The sequence below is a fragment of the Nelumbo nucifera genome, chromosome 4, assembly GCF_055504915.1.
Source record: "Nelumbo nucifera cultivar China Antique chromosome 4, China Antique-T2T, whole genome shotgun sequence".
Taxonomy (NCBI): domain Eukaryota; kingdom Viridiplantae; phylum Streptophyta; class Magnoliopsida; order Proteales; family Nelumbonaceae; genus Nelumbo; species Nelumbo nucifera.
The window spans coordinates 2402171-2426900 of NC_142652.1; the positions used below are offsets into that span (position 1 = coordinate 2402171).

At 38.0% G+C, this 24730-nt stretch overlaps 1 protein-coding gene across 2 annotated transcripts in view; it reads right to left on the bottom strand.

Annotated features, from left to right (window-relative positions):
* Positions 1-1220: 1220 nt before the first annotated feature.
* LOC104591866 (protein BONZAI 1-like) overlaps positions 1221-24730 on the bottom strand; it is a 30111-nt gene continuing 6601 nt past the window's right edge. The window contains exons 3-16 of one of the 2 annotated variants that reach the window (XM_010250941.2): positions 15717-15865; positions 15536-15584; positions 8789-8845; positions 7845-8033; positions 7595-7729; positions 7110-7171; positions 6928-7027; positions 6723-6837; positions 3019-3095; positions 2793-2930; positions 2528-2692; positions 2254-2367; positions 1967-2063; positions 1221-1840 (exon numbers count right to left, since the gene is read on the bottom strand). In XM_010250941.2, the coding sequence (XP_010249243.1) occupies positions 1746-1840; positions 1967-2063; positions 2254-2367; positions 2528-2692; positions 2793-2930; positions 3019-3095; positions 6723-6837; positions 6928-7027; positions 7110-7171; positions 7595-7729; positions 7845-8033; positions 8789-8845; positions 15536-15584; positions 15717-15865 (1542 nt within the window). In that variant the 3' untranslated portion in view covers positions 1221-1745. The remainder of the gene's footprint in view (positions 1841-1966; positions 2064-2253; positions 2368-2527; positions 2693-2792; positions 2931-3018; positions 3096-6722; positions 6838-6927; positions 7028-7109; positions 7172-7594; positions 7730-7844; positions 8034-8788; positions 8846-15535; positions 15585-15716; positions 15866-24730) is intronic. The other variant, XM_088903109.1, reaches the window with a different exon arrangement.

The following is a 24730-nucleotide window of genomic DNA, read 5'->3' on the forward strand; positions in this document are numbered from 1 at the left end:
AACCAAATTACAAGAAAACCAAAACTGAAAATTTTGGTTATTTCGGTTAAAAACCGAATTTAATTAATATATATATATATATTATAATATAATATATATTATGAAATTTCATTGTAATATATTATATATAAATATATAGCATATTATATATTATATGTTATATATTTTATATTATATAACGAGTTCTGGTTAATTTGGTTTTTCGGTTAACCAAATTTCTAACTTTGAAAGCGAAACCAAAAACCGAACTAACCGAACCAAATTACCCAAAAGACGAAAAACAGAGACCCACCCGTACCTTGTATTGAAATTTAATTATTATAAAATGGGTAATAAGGATCAAAGACTAAACCACTTGGTCAAATAAACTCTAATACCATCCCAAGGAACCATTCAACCTAAAAGCTTAAGCTGTTACGTAAGGTCATTGAATAGGTTTTTATTATCTAACAAACCATACTGTCTAGATTTATGACTAGGACAAAGTTTAGATTAGGGAAATAAATCTATATTAGGTCCATGATGTTGCTTTAAAGGAGAACGACAAAAGTGAATAAAATATTGCGGAGCTGAAATGGCAGAAGGTTTGCTTTCTTCAACCTTAGGTAGGGTAAGGGTTAATAGTTAACGGTTTTCCCTATTTTATTTCTCGCAGTTAAATCTTATTTATTTTTTCAATTTTATTTTAATTTATTTCAAAAAAAAAAAAAGATAACAGGGGGAGACACAATCATGCCGTTTACCGTTTAGTGCAGGAAATCCCGTCTCCCTGCTGTATATATATATTTTACATCTATTGATTCTATTCTTTATGGCATAGTTGCTTCTGTGATGACTGATGACTTAAGTCATGCAAATGCTCAATCAGCATTGGTCTATGATGAGGTAGGAAGCCCTCAAATCAAAATAAATTACTTTTCAGGCCATAAACCCCCGTGGCCACATATTCGAACCAAAAAAATCGATATCCAAGGGGCCGTTAGACACTGAATGTTTTGTTTTTACTTGCCTTCTGAACTGCAACATCAGCAAAAAATACATTTTCTCCCACTCTGTTTTTGTTCTGAGAAGTGAAAATAAGATGGTTTTGTTTCCAAAAACAAATCCTTTTTTTTTTGAAACAGAAATTATAGTCTGAAATAAAAACAAAATTTCACTCTTCAAACATTTGGGGAAAAAACATACACATACACAGCCATTTTGTTTTGAGAAACATTCTGTTTTCAACCAACAAGAAAAACAATTTACTTAAAGAGCGCCCAATGAGGCCATAATACGAGTACAAATGTTCATGGTGTGGAGTTTCAGTCCACAAATTATCTACAAGCAGAAAATTTATCGAATAATCTTTAATGTGCATCCACCAGGAAATGATTACCTTCCACTTTATTCCTATTAAAGAACATTCATTCTTGGAGTTTGATGGAAGATTATGGTTATTTTCCGGATTGGGCTTTGTAATGATGGGAATACAATCTTGCAATTTCATGGCATATTTTGATTCCATTCCGCATTGGGCTTTGTATTGATGGAAACTTGACTTGTAAACATGTTTGGAATCCATTTTTTAGCCAAATGAGAGAGACTGAAAACCAGAAATCAGGAGGCTGGAGTGGTAGGAAATGAAAAGAAATAAAGAGCACCACTGCAATCTGGGAACGTTTTCGGTATGGTAGGCAAAATCAAGGGGAGGTATTCAGGATGGGAAACAGTTATAAAATCCTATTTACAATTTTGACAGATAATTAGCTCTTTGGCTGAATACCTCTTGAACGCATGTAGGTTAAGAATTGTGTGGGCAATTCGGCTAGAAGTGATTGGACAATTGACATTTCTCCACCTGCAATTGAAACTGCGGTTACTGTCGGTCTTCTGAATGAGTATTGTCAGTAAAAGTTGTCAAGGGTAAATGGAATGAACAGTTGAAAACTGTTCAGAGTCAGGTTATGAGCCAAAGATTACATACTCTGTACATCCCGAAATGGAACAAACTGCACTATATCACGTGATGCAACTCGTCCACTAGAGCTCTCAAGTCTCTCTCCTTTGTCTGCATCCAAAACCTGCCAAACCAAGAGAAAATTGGGTAAACAAAAAGGCAAGAAAGCAAATAAATGGAACTACTGAGAGATGGCTTCGCATGCTGTTTTGACTCCTAATTGAAATTCTGGCTTCAAATGAGTGGACACAAAAATGTCAGTAACTCAAAGACTTGAACAGTCTTAGCAATGGAGAGTAAGGGGAATACAGCACCTCCATTTCTTTGAAGTCAGCCCCACCAACACCAACGATGAGAATTGACAACGGCAAATCAGAAGCCTTTACAAGAGCATCTTTTGTTTCTTGGAGATCTGTTATGACTCCATCCTGAGAAATTCAAACAAAGTTCGATTAAGAAGTTTTATAATAAAAGATAGAAAAGAAAAATCTTTGGTTAGACCCCAGAAAGAGGCTGATTCATGCCTGTTTGGTATAACCTATCACATTCATAGATGTGAAGAGAGATTGCCCCTGTACACATTCTTACCGTGATTATCAACAAAACAAAGTACTTCTGTTGGCTGCAAGAAAGAGAATGGCTAGCTATTGCTGCTGCAGTGTTGATCACTGGCCCAAAAAGGGTTGGTCCAGCAAATGATACATTGTGGAGGGCACTTGTATAAGCCATCATAATCCCATGAATTCCCTCAACCTGGAAAAATATAATCATATCTTCTTAGTACAGTGGAATTCTAAACAGAAATTTTATTATCCAAGTTTGCTAACAACTACTGGTTTTGCTAATCTTTCACCTCACATTGGTAACTGCTTCCATTCAAGTTAAAACAATGAGAGACTGGACCATCAATAGGGCGTGCTCCAAAACCCCAGGAAGGAAAACGTTTATCCGAATCATAAAATTGCAACACCTCTCCAACCTCTAAGATTGCCTGTGAAAGAAATATGGTCACCCAACTAAATTAGTTTGATAAATAAAAATTCAACAAAAATATAGAACAATAAAGATCAATTTCTTACTCTCTGGTAAGCATTTGGCCGGCCTGAAGGGTCAATATAATGCAATGAATCTGGTAGACGGGGATTTCCATTTGAAGCTGATAAACAAAAAGTAATTCATAAACACTGGTATGGCTATGTCGGGGCATTTTTTTGCCACCCCAAAAATAAGTAATTCATAAACACTGGTATGTCAATAATTTAAATCATGATATTTTTTCTTGTTTTGGCTCTATTTGTTTCAATGTTAACTGGATTAAGGATTTTGTAGACTGAAATATTTAAGCTGTATTTGTGTGCCTTCTACAATAGCTTCGTTTTCCTTGCCATTTACATCAAAACAGTTTGAAAGGGGTGGAAAACAAAGTTCTCATTGTAAAAAGGATGGAAATGATAGCAGAAATATTTCAAATTTCAATCTCAATAATTTTATGTCCACTTTATTGATAAACAAATGCCAGCCTAAAGAAAGCATGTAAGGCTTTTTACAGATCGCAATAGAGAAATTGTGAATATAAAACAAAAATAAATACTAAATGATCAAATTGACTTAGAAGAATCGTGAAGTTGAGCAGGATAGGAAGACAAAGTACTGAACCTTTCTGCCTGTAAGGAGATTTGTTATGACAGAAAATTGATCAGATTTGTAGACCTCTCTCAGAACACTTCTTTTTTTTTTATAAGCAACAATATATTACAATCAAAAGCACCGAATTGTCAAAAATCTGGGCAACCAGGTACAACACAGCATCATGCTGTGTTCACCTGATAAAGCAACTGGTTGGGTCATGATACAACCAAAGGATTTCCTTCAGAGGCCCAGGTTCAAATACTAACACGAGTGTACATGTGCAGCAGAATCTCTGAAAATGGCCCCTTCAATCCTCCCTCAATTATTATTTTTTACCTTTTCTATTAAATTAGAAAATAACTTGAGAAAAAAAAAAGTATACAAAGGCTATACAGGCCAATGGCCCCAAAAAGATAAGGAAAGGAAAAGAAACAAAAAGGCAGGAAGCAAGAAGCAAGTGGCCAAACAACGAGGATCAAGTGATCAACCCTTACCCATATCCAACCCCTACACTATAGTTGTCATTAGGCATGGTTTTCAAAACCGGACCGGACTGGACGGTCAGACCGGAAAAACCAGGAACCGGTCAGGTGACCGGTTCCAGTTTTCCTCAAAATTGGATTTTCCATAAAAACCGTTGATTTTGGTCAGCAAACCACTGACCCAGGCGGTTAACCATTCAAACTGCTTGAACGGTTTTGACCGATTTTAATTTTTTTAATTTTTTATTTTTTGTCAGAACAGGTTCGACCCGGTAACCGGACCCCTGACCAGTTCGGTCTCCAGGTCGGTTTTAAAAACCATGTTATTAGGTGATGGGGATCAACTTAAGGCATATCAAAAGAGAACCAAAGCTGCTCCTATGCTTATATGGCATTATTATGATGACATGGGGCCCACATGGGAGCTGGGTTAGCAGTGGATCAACTTGGGAAGATCCTAGAGTCATCAATCCACCTTAAGATACTCTTTGTGTGGTTGAGTTTGCCACTGGACAGGACTTATTTGACTTTCTTGCATTCCTAGACAGCAAGGGTATTTTTGTAAGTTTACATGTTTAGGGGTAATGTTTGGGGACAAGACTTAGTCTAGTAATTTCCCTTTGTTTGGCTTTATGTTTGTAATTGTTTGGGGCAGGTTTAGTCTAATTTAGCTTCTTTTGTAAGTGGCTTGTTGGGCAAGCTAACTTGGGGGGCAAGTTTCCTCCTTTAGAAGCTTCTTTCTTATTAAGCTTGTAAGGCTCATTTGAAGAACAGTTTTTTGCCTAATGAACAAAGAAATTTTCTCTACAGAATTTGGTATGACTACCAAGTTGAGAGGGTATGATTGCCTAGGGTTTTCATCTTATTTCCATCTCTTCTCTTCTCTTCTTTCTCTGTTCTTTGTTTGACCTACATATCTACACCAAAGTTGATTGCACGAATTGTGCTGAATCACAAAGATCCTGCATCAGGCACCTAGGCATAGGAAAACTTGGTCGTATTGGACAAATACCTTGCCCAAACACCTAGTTGTTTTACAAGGTGCCTTATAATCATCATATCTAAGCCTCATCCTAACACTATGGGGCCGGCCATATAATACCCCTATATATATATATATTATGAGATTATAATATTAAAATAAAATTGTTACACTAAATTATTCATTTAATAGGTTTATAATGTTTTTATAATCCATACACAGTTTCGATTTATTTTTTCTTGTTTGTTAGGGTTTGATCAATAAACAAGTTGGCGGACACCACCTTGAACTCCTTAAGACTTCAAAAACCTCAAACTACAAGCAAGGAAGATTTTATCCAATCAATACACCAGCAACAAGGAAGATCCATTCTTTCCTCCTTTTTCTAGGACAAAAGAAGGGCCCCACCCCTTCGACCAGTGTTTTAAAAGCGCAAAGCACAAGGTGAGGCGCACGCCTTTTTAAGCAAGGTGCAAAAATTAAAAAAAAAGTCAAAAAATCAAAACAAATGCCAAAAAATCAAAAAATTATAGAACATAATATTAATAAAAATATAAACTTAAATTTTAAAATAAATGTTTTAAAAAAACTATTATCTAAAATTAAAATACATAAACATAAAATGTAAAGCATATTCAAATGAGAATTTAAAAATAAAATCAAACATATAAAGCATTTTCAAGCATATAAAGCCCACAATCTCTTTTTTTCTCAATTACATTACTTCAAGTAGCTAATGTGACATATTACATTCCTAATTCTACGAGCCACCTTTGTGACACACTCCTTGAGGCAAGCCCAAACAAGTCCATACTTGGGTCTTAAATTCTTAGTTTTCACATAAAAAATAATGATTTTATAGTTTTAATTGCTTTTAAAAAGATATTTTATTAGGATGAATGAATGGACAACATTACCAAATAGGGGGTTCTACTCTGCTCTAGTGCTCCGGCCCAACCGCTAGACTCAAAAAAAAAAGGAAAAAGACATCAAATTTTCAAAAGGCACAGGCCTGGGCTGAGGCGCAAGGCGCACCAGGCGTGCACCTAGGACCTGGGCGAGGCACCTACCCTAAAATGCGCCTCGCTTGTGCACCTGAGGCATGCCTTTTAAATCACTGCCTTTGACTCCTTTTTATCTTTTTATTTTCTAAGTTTCTCTTTATTTCTTTCTTTCAAACATATTGATTTTCCATGTTTTAATATGAGGTTTATACTTAGTAATGAAGATTATTGCTGATTATTAACCAAAGAATATTGCTAGTCGCTATGAAACCAAGGGAATTAACTTATGATTTAGAGCTTTAAAATAAAAAACAAAAATAAAAGATACATTTCCTAAGCAACACTTAGGCGGTTGCCTAAGTGGCTATATACTTGCATGTCACCTATCTTCGCCATTGTGCCTAAACAAATATGTACTACACTAGCTGATATACAGAAATAAATAAATAAATAACCTAATGATCCAGTCCAATACTTCCCAAACCAACCAGTATACAGAACCAAGTACAATGGTCACCATGAAAAGTCTACAAATCCATAGAGGATGACATCATGAAATACCTCCCTATAAAAATTCCAATTGGTGCTTCCTCATAGAAGATCACATTACACATAAAAGCTACAGGTAAAAGTGCTCAGGCATGGAACATAGATTAGTCCCCAAAGTGCCAAAGTAAAATATGTACCAGTAAAATCAATGGCCACCATGAAGTTTAGTTCACATCCACCAGCAACATAATCCAAAAACGTATATTGTACACTTTCTGAGAACTTGTCCACAAATAGTTGACTCTTCAATACCTGAGAGATGTTACCAAAAAGTCACCAAAATTTTAATTGAAGAAAATAAGTAATTGGATAAGCAAACCATCTTATCAGAATGATCAGGACCTTGTGATAATTGTGTCCGACAGCAGTTGGTAAGAAAAAATTTTCTCCCTGCTTACTGATCCAAAGGTTTTCCAAGTCTGCCAGTGATTTTTGAACTTTTCTGGTCAATCCACAACACAGAAAATCAAAATTCCAGTGGATCAGACAGAGAACGAGACAGAGGAAACTAGGTGTCTACTTACCCAATCAAGTCATGTTTGCCATTGCTATTGAAATTAAAGCACTCTATAGTTAATGGATTGTCCTGCATGAAACAAAAGGTACTGAGAAATGAGATCTAGTAATAGAATAAGGAAATCCAGTGTCTTCTGAGCAAAGACCCTAATACATCCATCTCCACAGATGTGCACTGCCATGTGGTACATATGATTGGACAATCAAATGTTAGTCCACTCCCTGGATAGCCAATGACACTATAATAAAGCAATAGGAAGTCCAACATTCTGTTAGAGGTGGGGAGGTGGGATAAAAAATGGATGGATATGGATATAAGTATTGGTGCCATTTGACTAAAATCTATGCCAATGAGCCACTAAAGCTCGGAGAATCCATGTGTCCGAAGTGTATAAAGTATGCCTTGGACAATGAGAGGAAGGGATGGGCCTTCACCGAAAGACACCGGATTTCCTCTGTACAAAATCCTAGCTCCTTAAAGACTTGCTTATGCCTTGCTTCCAACTTGCTGAAAATTCAAGAATATAGGCTTCCATGTTGGGTTGAGATCGTTCTTTTTCACTTCTGTTTTGCAAACTGGAATGGGGCCACCACTCTCCACAACTTTTGAAATTACTAAAAAGGGGTCCTGAAACAAGTGTAAGATGATTGAATATCAGTAACCATTCCTACATTACTTTTTTTTTTTCTGGCAGGGGGAGTGTAACAATGAAAAATAACATAAATACAAGTCTGGTCCATACACATTTAGAGAAGAGATCCTTATACTCCAGATCTAAAGACCGTAAGATAATCTCTACTGTGCTCTTTGAGCTGAAACATTCTTCAGCCCGAATAGTAAGCTCCCCTAAGTTTCTGGGCCAACTTGGCTTACTAGAATCTTCTCTATGCACAAGACTTAGTGTCAATGACCGAGTTGGCTTAGTGACTATCTGCAAAGAAACATAAAGGTGCAAGATGCTCATAAGTACAGAATGTATTGGTTTTCACAACAGATATAAGGTGAATAAAATTATGCTGCATAGTTTGTCCTATAAGCAATTGTACTTGCAACTAGAAGCTTTGAATTGAATTTTCATCTCTAACTATAAAAGTGGGCAGAGTTGACTCGTCAAAAAGACAACAAAATGTGGAGTTATTAACAAAGTAAGAGATTTATCCAATCAAAGAGTATGGCAGCCAAAGGTTTACTTTCAAATGATGCAGAGTCTCTCTGTCTGATATATGACATGCTATCTGACCTATATCCAAGCTTGAATAGGACATAGACTAAAAATCACACTAATCAGGTATTGCTAACCACAAATCCAGTAAGTCGCTTATATAATGATAAACTTAAGTAGGGCTGTGAGTCATGTTACCCATTTTGAAGAATTTCAATTACATCGGACTCAGTTAGGTTTGGTCCCATTGAAAATTTAATAAATTCCCAACTCAACCCTACCCACCTAAAGTCCATTGTTTTGAATGGTCATCAGTCGAATTATCATGATCGTTTGATCATAACTTTTAGCTAAGAAAAATTCAAGAGGAGGCATATCAATTGGAGGTCTGGGTCAATCAGCATGCTTGTTAACCAGGGTACTTGAACCAACTGTAATGTACCCAAATGGCTCCTGGGCCTACAAGATGTTCAATGACTTAAACAGTGTAAGACACACATACTACAACTCTTGGAAGGCCATACCTCAGATAAAGCACAAGAAGCCTCCCCAAGAAACTGTTGCTCATCCAGCTTAAGCATCTGCAGAAAATAGGAAAGCATAAGTTATGGATATATCACTTCAGCCTTGCACACCAGAAAAAAGGCGCCAACATGCTAAATTAACAACAGTTACCAATGCAAGAACCCAGAAGAAGTTATTCAGTATTGCACTTACATATTCTCCATGTTCCATTGAAATCATATCTACCAAAGATGATTTTTTTTTCTACTAAGAAATTTCATTTTGTGAATAAACCCTAGTTGATTCTAGGTCAAAGTAGAGAAGAAGAAAGAAGAAAGAAGAAAGAAAAGAGAAAGAAGAAGAACAAGGAGAGGAGAAGAGTGTTCGGCCAGACTAGAAGAGAGGATGTTCAAAAGTCACTCTCCTAGTCGACCCACTTGGCTTTTATTCATAAAACTTGAGTTACAAGAAAGACAATTTTGTCCCTCATAGAAGATGGGACACATAACTTAAACTCAGATACAATAGACATTTCACTTTCAATAAGATACACCAGAATGACCAAAATACCCCTAACTCGAGCATTCTAACACTCCCCCTCAAGCTGGAGAGTATATATCATATAGTCCCAGCTTGTTACAAATGTAATCTATTCTTCCCCGAGACAAACCTTTTGTGAAGAGATCTGCCCACTGATTTCCTGAGCTCACATGAGATGTAGTTATTACCCCACCAAAGTGACAATCCACCTCAATATGTTTAGTTCTTTCATGGAAGACAGGATTGGATGAGATGTGAACAGCAACTTGGTTATCACAGTATAGTTTCATGGGTTTGTCAATTGAGAAACCCATATCCTGTAGTAGGTTCTTCAGCCATACTAGTTCACATGTGGTATGGGCCATAGCCCTGTACACTGCTTCCGCACTACTTCTTGCCACCACTGTTTGCTTCTTGCTCTTCCAAGTTACAAGATTGCCACCCAGGAAGGTACAATACCCTGTGGTTGACCTCCTGTCTGATATAGAGCCAACCCAATCAGCATCTGTGTACCCTACTATCTCAAGAGGTCCTCCTTTTTGGTATAACAAACCACGACCTGGAGCACCCTTTAGGTACCTAACAATTCTCAGAACAGCTTCCCAGTGAGGAACCCGGGGATGTTGCATAAACTGACTCACCACACTCACAGCAAATGATATATTTGGTCGGGTAATGGTCAAGTAGTTCAACTTTCCCACCAACCTTCTATATCTTCCAGGATCATCAAACTCTTCACCTGCATCCACACTTAACTTGGCATTGAGTTCCATAGGAGTCTCTACTGGTTTAGCACCTAACAACCCTGTTTCTTCAAGTAGATCAAGAACATATTTCCTCTGACATAGGTTGATCCCCTGTTTTGACCTCGCAACTTCTATTCCTAAGAAATACTTTAGCTTCCCCAGATCTTTCATATTGAAGTGGTCCTGTAAGAATTTTTTCAGTGTCAATTCCATTGTTGTCACTTCCAGTTATGACAATATCATCCACATACACGACTAGCAAGATTTTTCCATCTTTCGAGTTATAGCTAAACACAGAATGATCAACCTGACACTGTTTCATCCCAAAGGCCTTCACCACTTCACTGAACCTACCGAACCATGCACGAGGATATTGTTTCAGTCCATAGATTGCCTTCTTGAGCCTGCACACCTTACCAGCCTCCCTCTGAGCAACAAACCCTGGTGGTTGCTCCATATACACCTCCTCAACAAGATCACCATGTAGGAAGGCATTTTTTATGTCAAGTTGTAAGAAAGGCCAATCATACATAGTAGCCAATGAGATCAACACCCAAACTGAACCAATTTTAGCCACAGGAGAGAATGTCTCCATATAGTCCACACCATATAACTGAGAATAGCCCTTGACCACTAACCGTGCCTTCAATCGTTCCACACTGCCATCAGGAAGATGCTTCACTGTATAGACCCATTTACACCCAACAGTGTGCTTACCAGGAGGAAGGGTGGTGAGTTCCCACGTATGATTATGTTGTAGAGCAGAGAGTTATTCTTCCATTGCTTGCCGCCACCCTAGAGAGGCAAGGGCTTCCTGTACAAACTTGGGAATGGGAACCGAAGAGAGTAATGATATAAACTTGCAATGGGAAGCAGAAAGGTGAGCAGTGGAAACATAGTTTGAAATGGGATGAGAAGTACAAGTACAGTTACCTTTCCGCAAAGCAATAGGGAGATGAAGATCTGAGGGAGAAGGAGCAGTAGCAGGATTTGTCAACGGGTGCTGAAGTGGAGGAGCCGAAGCACTTCTGCGAGTATATACTTGAGTAATTGGCGGCCTCTCTGTAGTAACCAGCATATGATGTGCATCTGCAGTAGGAGTGGGAGCTACGGGAAGGGGGTCCACAACCGGAACAGGAAGAGGAACCACAGAGGGAGAAGAAGAGACCCCGGCATTGGAGAAAAAAGGAACTGATTCAAAGAAGGTAACATCCGGGCACACAAACGATTTATGAAACTTATAATTATAACACTTGTACCCTTTCTGAGTCCTTGAGTAGCCAAGAAAAATACACTTCGTAGCCCAAGCATCTAGCTTGTCTACTCCAGGCCCCAAGTGCTGAACAAAACAAACACAACCAAAGACTCTTGGGGTGAGAGGAAAGGGAGACAAAGTGGGGAACAACACAAAGAAAGGGGATTGACTTCCAAGGATTGACATGGGCATCCGATTTATCAAAAAACAGGATGTAAGAACAGCATCACTCCAAAAGTGCTTTGGGACATGCATATTGATCATCAAGGACCGAGCAGTTTCAAGAAGATGTCTATTTTTCCGTTCAGATACACCGTTTTGTTGTGGGGTGTAGGCACAAGAAGTTTGATGAATTATTCCATGTTGTTCTAGGTATTGCTGAAATGATGAGGAGATGTATTCTTTGGCATTATCGGAGCGAAGTATTTTCATATTAACACCAAACTGAGTGCGTATTTCAGCCTTTCAATTCCATTGATGTCACTTCCAGTTATGACAATATCATCCACATACACGACTAGCAAGATTTTTCCATCTTTTGAGTTATAGCTAAACACAGAATGATCAACCTGACACTGTTTCATCCCCAAAACCTTCACCACTTCACTGAACCTGCCGAACCATGCACGAGGAGATTGTTTCAGTCCATAGATTGCCATTTTGAGCCTGCACACCTTACCAGCCTCCCCCTGAGCAACAAACCCTGGTGGTTGCTCCATATACACCTCCTCAACAAGATCATCATGTAGGAAGGCATTTTTGAGGTCAAGTTGTAGGAGAGGCCAATCATACATAGTAGCCAATGAGATCAACACCCGAACTAAACCAATTTTAGCCACAGGAGAGAATGTCTCCATATAGTCCACACCATATAACTGAGAATAGCCCTTGGCCACTAACCGTGCCTTCAATCGTTCCACACTGCCATCAGGAAGATGCTTCACTATATAGACACATTTACACCCAACAGTGTGCTTACCAGGAGGAAGGGTGGTGAGTTCCCACGTATGATTATGTTGTAGAGCAGAGAGTTCTTCTTCCATGGTTCGGCAGGTTTAGTGAAGTGGAGAAGGCTTTTGGAAGCTAAACAAGTCATACCTAAATGGGCAAGTGTAGTTGTGTTCTGCTGAGATGTTTGAAGGAACTGCTCATATATTGCCCGTGGTACACTCACCATTTCCTGCCCGGAAGCACAAGTGGGTGTGGAGGGGATTGGGGCAGTTTGCTGGCTTTCAGTAATTGTGCTACTACTCTTAGATGTAACATGGTTAGCCCAAGTGTTGGGTGGACCACGCAAATCATAGCAGAAATTAACTGTGTGCCCCTCTAAGCCACAATGTGTACATTTTCTCTGAGCATTACCCCTTCCTTTTCCACGGCCTCCCCCTGACTCTCGGCCTCCAGTCCGGCCACTGGCCCGGTTAAACATGTGTCCACCACGGTTGCTTGGAGGGCCACTGCTGCCACCACCACTTCTACTTCCATGGCCACTCCCTTTAGTCACTACCAAACCAGATCTATCAGAGAAGGAAGAATGTTCCACCGGCTCAATGGATGTCTTCTTAAGACGGGCAAAAACTTCTTCAAGTGAGGGGAGAGCTGATCCCCCAATATCTATGCTCTTACAGGCTCATACTCAGCCTTCAAGCCCACAAGAAACCTAGTCACATCAAGTTGTTCACGTTGCTGTTGTTGGATCTGGACATCTGATGTTAGAGGGTGATACACATTTAGCTCATTGCGGATGTTCCTCAAACTTGCATAATACTCTTCTAAGCTTTGACTTCCTTGCTTCAAATTGAAGTACTCTTGGTATAACTGATATACCCTAGTTGTGTTGTCTTGTCCAGAGTACAACTTTTTAGCATGATCCCAGATCTCTTTGGTTGTATCTAGGAACATGAAGTTCACACTAATCTTTGGTTCCATGTTGTTCCAAAGCCATGTCATTATTTGTGCATCATCTTGTTCCCAATCACTGAACCCAGGAGAATCAGAGGAAGGTTTCTCCTCCCTCACATGTTTTACTTTCCTCTTGGCCTTCAAGAACACCTCCACAGATTTTGCCCATGGTACATAGTTCTCACCATTCAACTTGATGGATGTCATTTGAACACTTAGATAATCTACAGAAAGCATGATGCTTGTTTTGTTGTCATTCCCAACTACAGTTGAAGCCATCTCAATTATTTCTCCTTTGAATATACACCACAATCTCACACTCGTCACAAGACTTATCTCACTTATGATACCACCAACCCACTTTCTTCAACTGCACATTACACACTACACTCTAAAGCTGAAATCATTCAGTCAACACATCAAACACTTAGACTGCACACTGCAGGACCATTTACCATCAATACACCACTACTGAAATTACTCAATCATTTCATCGAACACTTGTTCTTCACACTGCAGAACTGATTACACACAAGGTCTAGGGGATCACTTTTAAGCATTTAGAATCATAGATATGTCAACCACCACAACACAATCAACACCACACCACTGCTGTCGTGGACATCAACAGTCTACTACTCTTATTTCAGCACACATGCGAGCAAGAAAACACAAAAAAAAAAAACATGACCGATATGTGTATCAGTTTCACCCAGCACCACAGCAACTAACTTTTGAAGCACACAAAAAAAAATCAGCATTCACAGTCCATTTCTGAACACACGACAGCAGTGTCCATACCTGTATACGTCCAGCCCTCTTCGTACACTGAATAGAGGGTCTAGTATACCACTTCAACGACCACCACAACACCGGCCAGAGGCATTCTCACCTCCAGGCCCTCAAAACGGCAACTCCTTTTCAGCCCTTTATCGAGTCTTCAATCAGGTCAGCTGTAGGATGATGAAACCTACTGTGAAGCTTGCGGCGAACCCAGGAAGAAGACAGCAACAAGAAAAAGAACACGAGACCTTAATGCTCTGATACCATGTGAATAAACCCTAGTTGATTCTAGGTCAAAGTAGAGAAGAAGAAAGAAGAAAGAAGAAAGAAGAGAGAAAGAAGAAGAAGAAGGAGAGGAGAAGAGTGTTCGGCCAGACTAGAAAGACAAGAAAGACAATTTTGATTCAAAAGTCACTCTCCTAGCCGACCCACTTGACTTTTATTCATAAAACTTGAGTTACAAGAAAGACAATTTTGTCCCTCATAGAAGATGGGACACATAACTTAAACTCAGATACAATAGACATTTCACTTTCAATAAGATACACCAGAATGACCAAAATACCCCTGACTCGAGCATTCTAACACATTTAAACAAAAAGGAGAGCATACAAAAAGGTGACAAGGTAGCACCTCAGAAAACACAAAACCTTACATCAATAACTATATAAAAAAAAGAAAAAATAAATAAACATCTTCAACAATATCATCAAATAAAGACCACAAGTTAGAACCAGAAAACATCTGATCAACAACTTCCAAATTGCACCAGGAAACGAATAAGATAATAAAACATCTTTACAATATAGTTAATAATAAATCAAAACATAAATATTATAAATCAAAATTTTGACCTTGTATATGTGTAGACAAGTGACTAGTTCAGTCATTTCTTTCCCTCACAAGATCAAAAGATGTTTTTCATTCAATTTTTGGTGTAGCATGCACCAGACAACCAAAGAAGGGTCTGCATACTGGACTCTATAGCATGCCCCTTGTATGAGTATTATGATTTTTGGTTGTCCAAAGAGTATTATAGTTGGGACAAAGCTTAGTTGAGTTGAATTTATGGTTCAACACATGAAAACCTAAGGGAGTTAATGCTTATCCCAGGTATCAAGTTCTCTTTCTTCTCTAGTACTTGGCATGTGAACAGGTGAGATCTGGGTCTGATTGAAATAGTCTAGGAACAAAACTGAATAAAACTACCCAGACCCAGTACCAACTAACCATATAGGATGGTAACAGGCCCAGAACAAACCCCTTTCTGGTCAAGCTTACTAGATCAAAACCAACAAGATCCAAGTCACCCAACCATAAATATGTAAACTACACGTACAAAACATTATGATCTAATTTGAACCCATACAAGTAAATTAGAACTTAGAAACCTAATAGAAAATTGAGTATGCATTATGTGTCTATCAAATTATACATACTAAGAATGATTCATGTTCAACACAGTAGAAATTATGACAATCTTAACAAGCCTTATTCCAACCACATTAGAATTATAGCGATACAAAGCATAATAAGTATACCTTTACTGATGTATTATGAAACTGTGTGTCAACATCATATACACGGAACCTGTGGGAAAAAGTAGTTACCCAGAGGATAAGTGAACTTGAACAAAACAAGAGCTATATTGATCATTTAGAGAGAGAGATTAAAAACACCAAAAGTAAAATAACCAAGGGTAGCAAAAGCATTAAGACTTACAACAAACTCTGCACAATCTCAAAATGATAAGTAATAGTATGTTTTGTAATCCAGACAGGATTTAATGAATTTAACACTACTTCAGTGCGACCAAGCTCGTCAAGTTTTCCATCTCTTCCTTTTGCATAAACAACCACCATGGGGTCACTCTACAAACAAAATGAAAGCTCTAAGATAACAGGCTAAACAAACTGCAGAAATTGTAAAACCTCACTTTAGGAGCATAACCAAATACATTATATAGATGATTTTGTAAGTTATTAGATCTTTAATGGTCTAAAAACTAAATTGTAGAACACAATGTGGTGATAACAACAAAAGTAGCTGCCTAGATGGTTTCACCGGGCTGTGGAACACATTACCAACAAACAGAGTGATTACCATTGCTTATAAAAATCTCCATTGTTCCACAATATGTAGACTTTGCAGGGGTCAAAAGCAGGTTTTCATATATTAAATTGTCAATTGATCACAACAATCTGAAAGGTAACAAAACTCTGAGTAATCCTAAAACTTATTATTCATTGAATCTGTATAGGGAAGCGGGCCAACCAACTAAGCTGCCACATCTATCTTATGTGATGCAGACCATGATGGGGGTGGGGGAAGAAACAGTTCCAGATCTGCGATTTTGGGTTTTTCTCCACCGGAGCCATAAGGTTATTCTTTTTTAGGTTCTAAGAGGCCAAAGATCTTGGGATAATACCTAAGGAACAGAAGGAGATATCCTAGTGGAAGCACAAAAGATACATGAAAGGGCCTTGCATCATTTCTTTCAGTTCCCCCCTCATCAATGGTTTTAGTGACAGAAGGGGCCTCAATTCATTAAGAGTTTCATGTACAAACTACAAACATAGATGAGATGCAGAGGGGTTTGGAAATTACTTTCCTTGTGCCCAGGGAGCCTTATGAAGATTTTAGATCAACTTTTGGTGGTAGTTTTTCCTATCAGTATTGTATTAGTTATGAAAACACATATATCTTATGTATAGAACCCCAAACCACACAAGAAGCAATCAGGGCATCCCAATTACTTAAAAGGGCTTCCTAATAAAAAAATGTCCAAAAAGATATTACTGTACTGTCGAAGAAAAAGGTCCCAGAAAAAATCACTCTAACCTCGGCCATTTTTTACAGCTAAAGAGTTTGCAGACTACGAACTTAGCTACATGGATTATGCTTGCCCAATTTGATGGTATAAGTCATAACCACCAAAGACCACACCATCTTTCCCACCCTTAATTCATTCAATCACAATGTTAGATTCCCTTATGATGAGTCTCAGAATCCATAAAGATTGACTATTCTAAGTCCATGAAGAAGAGACAGTAGTTAGTCCAGTGTTTTCAATCTATGGTTGAAATGGACAGTCAGACTGATTGATCCATCACCCAGCCAGAATTCCAGGTCCATTTCACCACTAAACTTCTTACATCAAAAACTGTTGACCAAGTCAATGATTCAGTGACCTGGCTGGTTGAACTGCTGAACCTTTTGCCTTGCCAGTGGGTCAAGGGTTAGATTTTAATTCTCTTTTTTTCATTTTTTGGGTGTTTTTAGCCATTTTCATCATTGATAAAAACAATTCTTATTTATCACACTTGCATTTGTTTAATATGATGAATATATAATATTAGAGATATGCTTAGTTTTTCTCTCTACAAATTTTCTGTAATTTTTTGAAAGATAAATCATAAATGTGTATTTATCACACTTTTCCATATCTTCTGTATTTGTCTATTTTTTATATTTTATTATTTAATTATGCTGTCACAGATGGTTAAACAACTGACCTACCACCTGGACAGAAAAGCGGTTCTGCTTCCAGGCATGGTTTCAAATGTCGCCAAATGTCACCCAACATATGTCGATGTCGAGGCTCACTGACATGAAAATGGATGGTAATATAAAAATTACATTATTTCAGTCGACATTTCCTATATTTTGGAAATGTCGACCAAATCAGTCCAAATAACCAAAAAAAAAGACAGTTTTTCCTATTATGTCGACTAATGTGCATTAATAATATAATATGCTAGTATTTTATATTAATATAATACAGTATATTAATATAAATTATTCCATTAATAATTTCTATTTAATATTTCAAATAAAATATTTATAAAAAAGAATTAACAAAATATAAAAACAAAAGAATAAATTAATTACTTTATGATATAAAATATTTTTCATGTAATAAAATATTAACTAGTTAGTATTTCTAAAATATTTATTAATATCAGAATAAGTTTATTAAATTTTATACTAAATCATAATTTATTATAAATTTAGTATTAAAAATCATAATAAGTTCATTAAGTTTTATAAGAAATCAGGATTTATCATAATCTTAATACTACAAAAAGGAGAATCAGTTTATTAAATTTATAATAAAACATAATGTATTATAACTTTAATATTTAAAAATCAGAATAAATGTATTTCTATTTACTAGTGTGAAATAAATATGTTAGAATTTATAATAAATCAGAATTAAAAATAAGAAAAGAAAATATCAGATAACCTTGTAAAAGCATCAAAATGCATAATAAATCAGTAAATCGTCATTTACTAATTTGTTATTGATCTTAGTTTCTTAGCTTTATATAATGGTTGGGAATAAGATAATAGTCTAGAAATATGTATTAATGCTTTTATCATTTTACAAAATATCATTGCATATTTCCACAATGTCTCTAATTTTTACAATATTTCCCCCAACATTTCCAACATTTCCGACATATGTCCTATATTTTGGTAAGCGACATTTCCATCGACATCGACATTTTAAACCTTGCTTCCATGTTGGTTTTAAAAATACCATTTAAGTCCTAAACAAACTGCCCAATCTCACCAATTCCAGAAATAGTAATATAATATTTCTATTACTTTCCCTGTTTTTTAATCAACCAGTTCAATGGCAGCATCCTTTGGGTTTTTTGTGGTCTAGGTGTACTGAGACTCAAACAATGGATGAGTGCCTCACACTCAAGCCGTTGCAACACTGGTAAAGTCCTAATTCCTAAACAAGCTGCCCGACTCACTAATTCCAAGAATAGCAATATAATATTTCTATTATTTTCCCTGGCAAATAGGAACAAGGGGCAGTGTTGGAGACTATCTCAATTCTTTGTCATGTTTTCATGATAAACCAGTCATATTCATCACTAATACTAAGCAAATATCACTCTTTCAACCTCAATTGAGACAGTGAATATTTTTTTTTTTTTTGATAAATGAAAGATAATTTTATTAATAAGATAGAAAAGGTGTATAGACACCCTAAGAGGAGGCACGAGATGTTACCTCCCCTTAGGAAAGAGAATATAAGCACACTCTTAACAGAAATACACTTATGAAGTAGCCCAAAACAAATCACCCCTTGAAGCCCCTTGTTTAGCCAAGGAATCAGTCATAGCATTTGCTGATCTGCTAACCCACTGAAAGCTTATTGTCATGTTTCTTGTCAGCCACTTAACTTTCTTGAGAAGATCCCTGTAACCCCAGAAAACCGTATCCGAATCTGACAGCCTACCTACTACCACCTTAGAGTCCCCCTCAACTATCAAGTGTTCCACTCCAAGTTGGTTTGCATCCTGTATTCCTTGTACTGCAGCCAATATCTCAGCCCTTGTAGAGTCACCAACACCCACTGATCCAGAGTATAGGGATAAGATGTTACTATCATTATCTCTCAAAACCGCTCCCATGCCTGAGGGCCCTGGATTACCTTGACTACTCCCGTCAAAGTTCAGTTTAACCATTCCTTATGGAGGAGGTTCCCATTCAGCTTTTACACTACTCTTTTTGGAGGTTGTGGAGGCGACCTCTGCCCAGCTTTTCCAGTGAACTATATTTGCTTACAACTTTTTTTTTATCAGCAAAGAGATTTTATTTACTAATTTTAAAAACAGATTACAAGTGCTTTAGCTACTCTGCAGTCCAAAGAACAGCAATATACAATTTGTCCCAGATTACAAGGATCATCATCTCTCTGTTTTGCTACAACCAGCTATAGTTTTACCCAAAATAAAGTAGGCCTATCAACTCCCTGTTTTGCTAGAGTATCTGCCAATCCATTTGCTGTTCTTTTAACCCACCCAAATTTAGAGTTAAAACTCTTTGCAAGAAGGTAATCTCCCTAAAAGCAAATCTATACTTCCAGGGTGCTGAGTTTACTTGCTTAGCCAAAGAGATGACCAATACTATGTCCCCTTCTACTTCCAGCTCTAGGTTCTAACTGTACTGCTAATTTCGAGCCTTGTAAGAGTGACATTATTTCTGCCTGAACCGAGTCTCCATAGCCAATTGGTCCTATGAACAAAGCTGCAATTTCTCCATGATGATTTCTAAAAACTCCCCCTATACCTGCCCTCCCCAGTTACCAAAATATTTACCATCAAAGTCCGGCTTCAATTTATTTGGCTCTGGAGGTTTCCAATCCATCTTGATAATTTCTGTTGGACCTGCTCCAGAACCAGAGGATTGACCCAAACATGGAGGATGCTTGGAGATGGAAATGGGAAGCTGATGGCAGGTTTTCTGTAAAGTCTATGTTCAGTAAGTTGATAAGTTCAGGTCAGGAAAACGTTCCGGCTAGGCAGATTTTGAGCTCAATCAGTCCTTCTAAAGTGAAGTTTTTGCTCTGGACAATGGTTTTAAATAAATGTCTATCCAAAGTTAATCTAGTGAAACGTGGCATACAGATTTCGGACATGTCATGTGGCTTATGTGGTGGGTAGTAGAAACTACTGAACATCTGGCCTTACATTGCCCAGTCTCGAATTATATTTGGAGGCATTTTCTTCAAGCTTTGGAAATCAGCTGGGTAATGCCAAATTCTGTGAAGGATCTGCTGTTGTGTTGGCAGATTGAGGGTCTCAGCAAGAAAGGTATCTTGGTTTGGAAGACTATCCCAGCTGCTGTGCTTTGGACTATCTGGATTGAAAGAAATAACAGAATTTTCCAGGGCAAAGCTAAATCTTCAGAGGAAATGGTGCAGAAAGCTGTGGGTAAACTTCTGTCCTGGGTGTCGGCAACAGAGGTATTTAAAAATCAGATTTGAGTCTGTTGTTTAGATCTCAGAACTGGATGTATCTGTAATTTGTGGTGGCTCTAGGCAGCCTCTAATGGCCTAGACTCCTTTATACTGGTTCTTGTTTTAATAAATTACCTTACCTTTTCAAAAGAAAAAAAAATCATTTGGATTTTTACCCCGGGTGCAAATCTGATTTTTATGGTTTCAATTACTTCCTCCTTAGGTCTACTCTTCTCATTGAAAATCCTTTGATTTCTTTCTTCCCAGATGGTCCATACCACAGCTGCTCTTATTACCCCCCATATGGATTTTGCCCTTTTTTCATTGCCGCAAGAAGCTGGATCTGAATAAGTTGGCCACATCTTGTGGGGGATCCCGTCTAGAATCATGAGTTAAGAGAAGTATTCCCAAATGCAAGGTATAAAAGAGCAGGAGATTAGTAAATGAGGAAGGGTGTCACCACTAGCCAAATAGAGGATACAAACACGAGGATAGAGGCACTTAGTTGGCCTTCTTTTTTGTAGTATGCCGCAGGTGTTAACCTTTCCAAGGAACACTTTAAGAGTTTGCACTTTAGGAGGGATTGGTTTACACCAAATTTCTTTCACCGGGAAATTCTCTCCACATGTTTAGAGGGGTAAGAAGGTTAAAAAAAGAAGCACAAGAAAATAGACCATCGAGGGAGAGGGACCAAACTCTACTATTCAAGGAATTTTGATCCAAGAAGACCTTTTCCAAATTTGAAAGTAGAACTAGGGATTCGCATTCAGATATTTGCTTACAAATTGACTATCAGCAATTATCTCCAAGTAGGGATTCCACCATAAATTGTAGGGGTTCTGCCATCAATTGTTTTTTAACATTTGCAATGAAATTCTGTTAAATTTTCAACAAAAGTTGTAAGTTTAAGGGCAAGTTCTATATATTGTAATTATTTTCATTATGTCAACCACTAGAATCACAAGTTAATCAAAAAGAACAAGTTCACAAGTTTGATGTCATAAATTACATTTTGTAGCTTTTTGAGAAAAGAGGTTAACTTGATTGAGAAAACAGAGACTACATGAGATGATGTACAATCAGTTTTAGCCAAACTATCAGCTACATAGTTTAATTCCCTAGGAATCCAACAAAGGTTTACAGGTAAGGAATTTAACAGATCTCTAGCCTCATTTAAATAGTGGATAGGTCTCCATGGACCTCCTTCCTTCTCCCCTAACCACTTTATCGTGTTGCTGGAGTCTCCTTTGATTGTTAGATCAGTGAAGTCTAGGTCTCTTGTGATAAGGAGCCCCATTAAAGCAGCTAAAATTTCTGCCGTTGTGGAATCTGCAACTCCAATCGGTCCACTAAATACCCACAAAGGGTGGCCACCCCTCCTCTTAAATACTCCACCAGTTCCTGCTATTCGCGGGTTTCCTGTAGCACTCCCATCAAAATATAAAGTCACTTCCTTCTCCTCGCTTTGATGGGGAATGATCTTCCCTCTCGAAGGACTGGGAGAGGAGAACAATACTTCCACTACATTCTGCTGAAGCATATTCATGGATATTCCTTTGAAGCTGTCCGAATTCTGCACCCACTGATTGCACATGTATATTATATGAGAGATTAAGTCTCCAAGTGATCTAGCTTTATTATTGAAAATGCGACTGTTTCAATCTTACCAAACACCCCACATTACTGCTTGAGCTGCCGTATGCCAGCATATTCTCTCCCGTTTGCCTAGTCCACTTCCTTGCCATTGTCTAAAGAAATCTTCTGTCTTCCAGGAAAACCCAGCTGTACCCTACTAGGTTAAGTAAAGCCATATCTTCCTCATTACTGAGCAATGTAAGAGGAGATTGTCTGCCGACTCACCATTACTGAGACAAAGGATACAGACATGGGGAGAAATGTACAGCCTTCCGTTGAGCTTTTTTTGTAAAAGATCATAGGTGTTTATTTTCCCCAAGCAAGCCTCTCACACAAAAAAAGAGACTCTCGAGAGTACATGAGCAATCCAAACTCTTCTATAAGGGAATCCATAGTTTGTGTCACCCGATACCAAGGCTCTGAAAAAGGAATTAGTTGTGAACTTACCGGGTGGATGGAGCTTCCAGATTCGTTGGTCTTGGTTTGAAGGGGAAACATAGACTTCTCTTAAGGCATGTAGGAGTTCGGCAAGATCCTCAATCTCCACATCCCTTGAGTGTCTTCTTAGGTTTAGGTTCCAGTTTGAAGCAAGGGTTGAATCTGAAATACAGGAGACTAAAGTAGCTTCTCTGTTTTGGGAGAGATTGAAAAGACAAGGAAATCTGTTGGCTAGAGAAATTTGATTTTGGCCCCATCCCCTACTTTATATCTAATAAAGGAAATAAAGATATCATAAATGGACTAATGGAGCAAATACCTTTCCAATGGTTAGAGGCTTTTGTTCGATTCAAGGTGACCTTGCTGTCCCAACCATTGGCATTCTTTCCGTATTTGCTGATTATAACCGAGGTCCAAAGGGCGTTTGATTCTAGAGGAAACTGCCACAGCCACTTCCCCAGAAGTGCTACATTTTTTTCCTTGATCCTTCCTATTCCAAGTCCTCCAGCTTCCTTTGGTCTACAAGCTAAGTCCCAACTGACTAAGTGGTTTTTTTTCTCTCCACCCCCATCCCACAAGAAGTCACGCTGCAGCTTTTCAATTTTATTTCTGATCTTGGCCAAGATTTGGAACACTGAGATATAGTAACTAGGTAGGTTAGCCAAGGAAGCCTTTATTAAAGTGAGCTTTCCTCCTTTTGAAAGATAGCCTTTCTTTCAAGTTGCCAGTCTTTTTCACACTTTTCCACTACTGGTTCCCAGAAGCTTTAGCTTCTTGGATTCCCTCCGAGAGGCAACCCCAAGTACGAGATCGAAAAAGTCTCCACTTTACAACCTAGGATAGCCTTGAAGCTGTTTACCAAACTTTCACTTATGTTTATCCCCACAATGCTGCTCTTGGAAAATTTTACTTGGAGACCTATAACTTTCTCGAAACACACAAGGACCTTTTTCAAGTTAATGATAGAACCCAGATCAGCCTCCAAAACGCAATGATGTCATCAGCAAAAATCAAATGGAACAAGTGAATTGAGTCTCTTCCAACTTTAAACCCTTTCAAGAGGTTTAGGCTTTTTGCTTTCTCAATGAAGTGACTGAGAATGTCTACAACCAGAGTAAAGAAAAAAGGGGAAAGGGGGCAGCCTTGCCTAAGACCCCGACTTGCCTGAAAATAACCATTTGGTTCTCCATTTATCAGCACCGAGAACCGAGCAGAATTGAGGCACCCTTTTATCCAACACACCCATCTTCTTCCAAAACCTCTTAACTCCAACAGATTTAGTACACAGTCCCAGTCAACTTTGTCATATGCTTTCTCCAAATCGAGTTTTATAATCACTCCAGACTTGCCTTTTTGTCTTCTGTCTTCAACACATTCATTGTCCACTAAAATACTATCAATGATTTGCCTTCCTTTTACAAGAGCATATTGACTATTGGAGATTAGATCTCTAAGCACTTCCTTTAGTCTGCCTGCCAGCACTTTAGCCACAATTTTATAAATACTGCCCACCAAACTTATTAGCCTAAAGTCCTTTACTTCCAAAACTCCTTCTTTCTTTGGGATTAAGGTGATGAATGTTGAATTGCTACCTTTGTTTATGATGGCTGAATTGAAGAAATCCTTGAACACTTCCATTAAGACCGATTTGATTATATCCCAACACAATTGATAGAAGAACAAAGGAAAACCATCCGGACCAGGAGATTTGTTTCCATCCATACCAAAAACCGCTTCCTTAACTTTCCGTTCTTCAAACTCCCTTTCTAGCCAAGCTTGTTGTCCCTCCGACAAACAACTTCCTTCCCAGTTAGACAAGTAAAAGGATTTGATGTTACTCTTTATGTACAGCTCCTTAAAAAAATTCAGAAACTGCTCCACTGTCTCCTCTTGTTCCTCCACT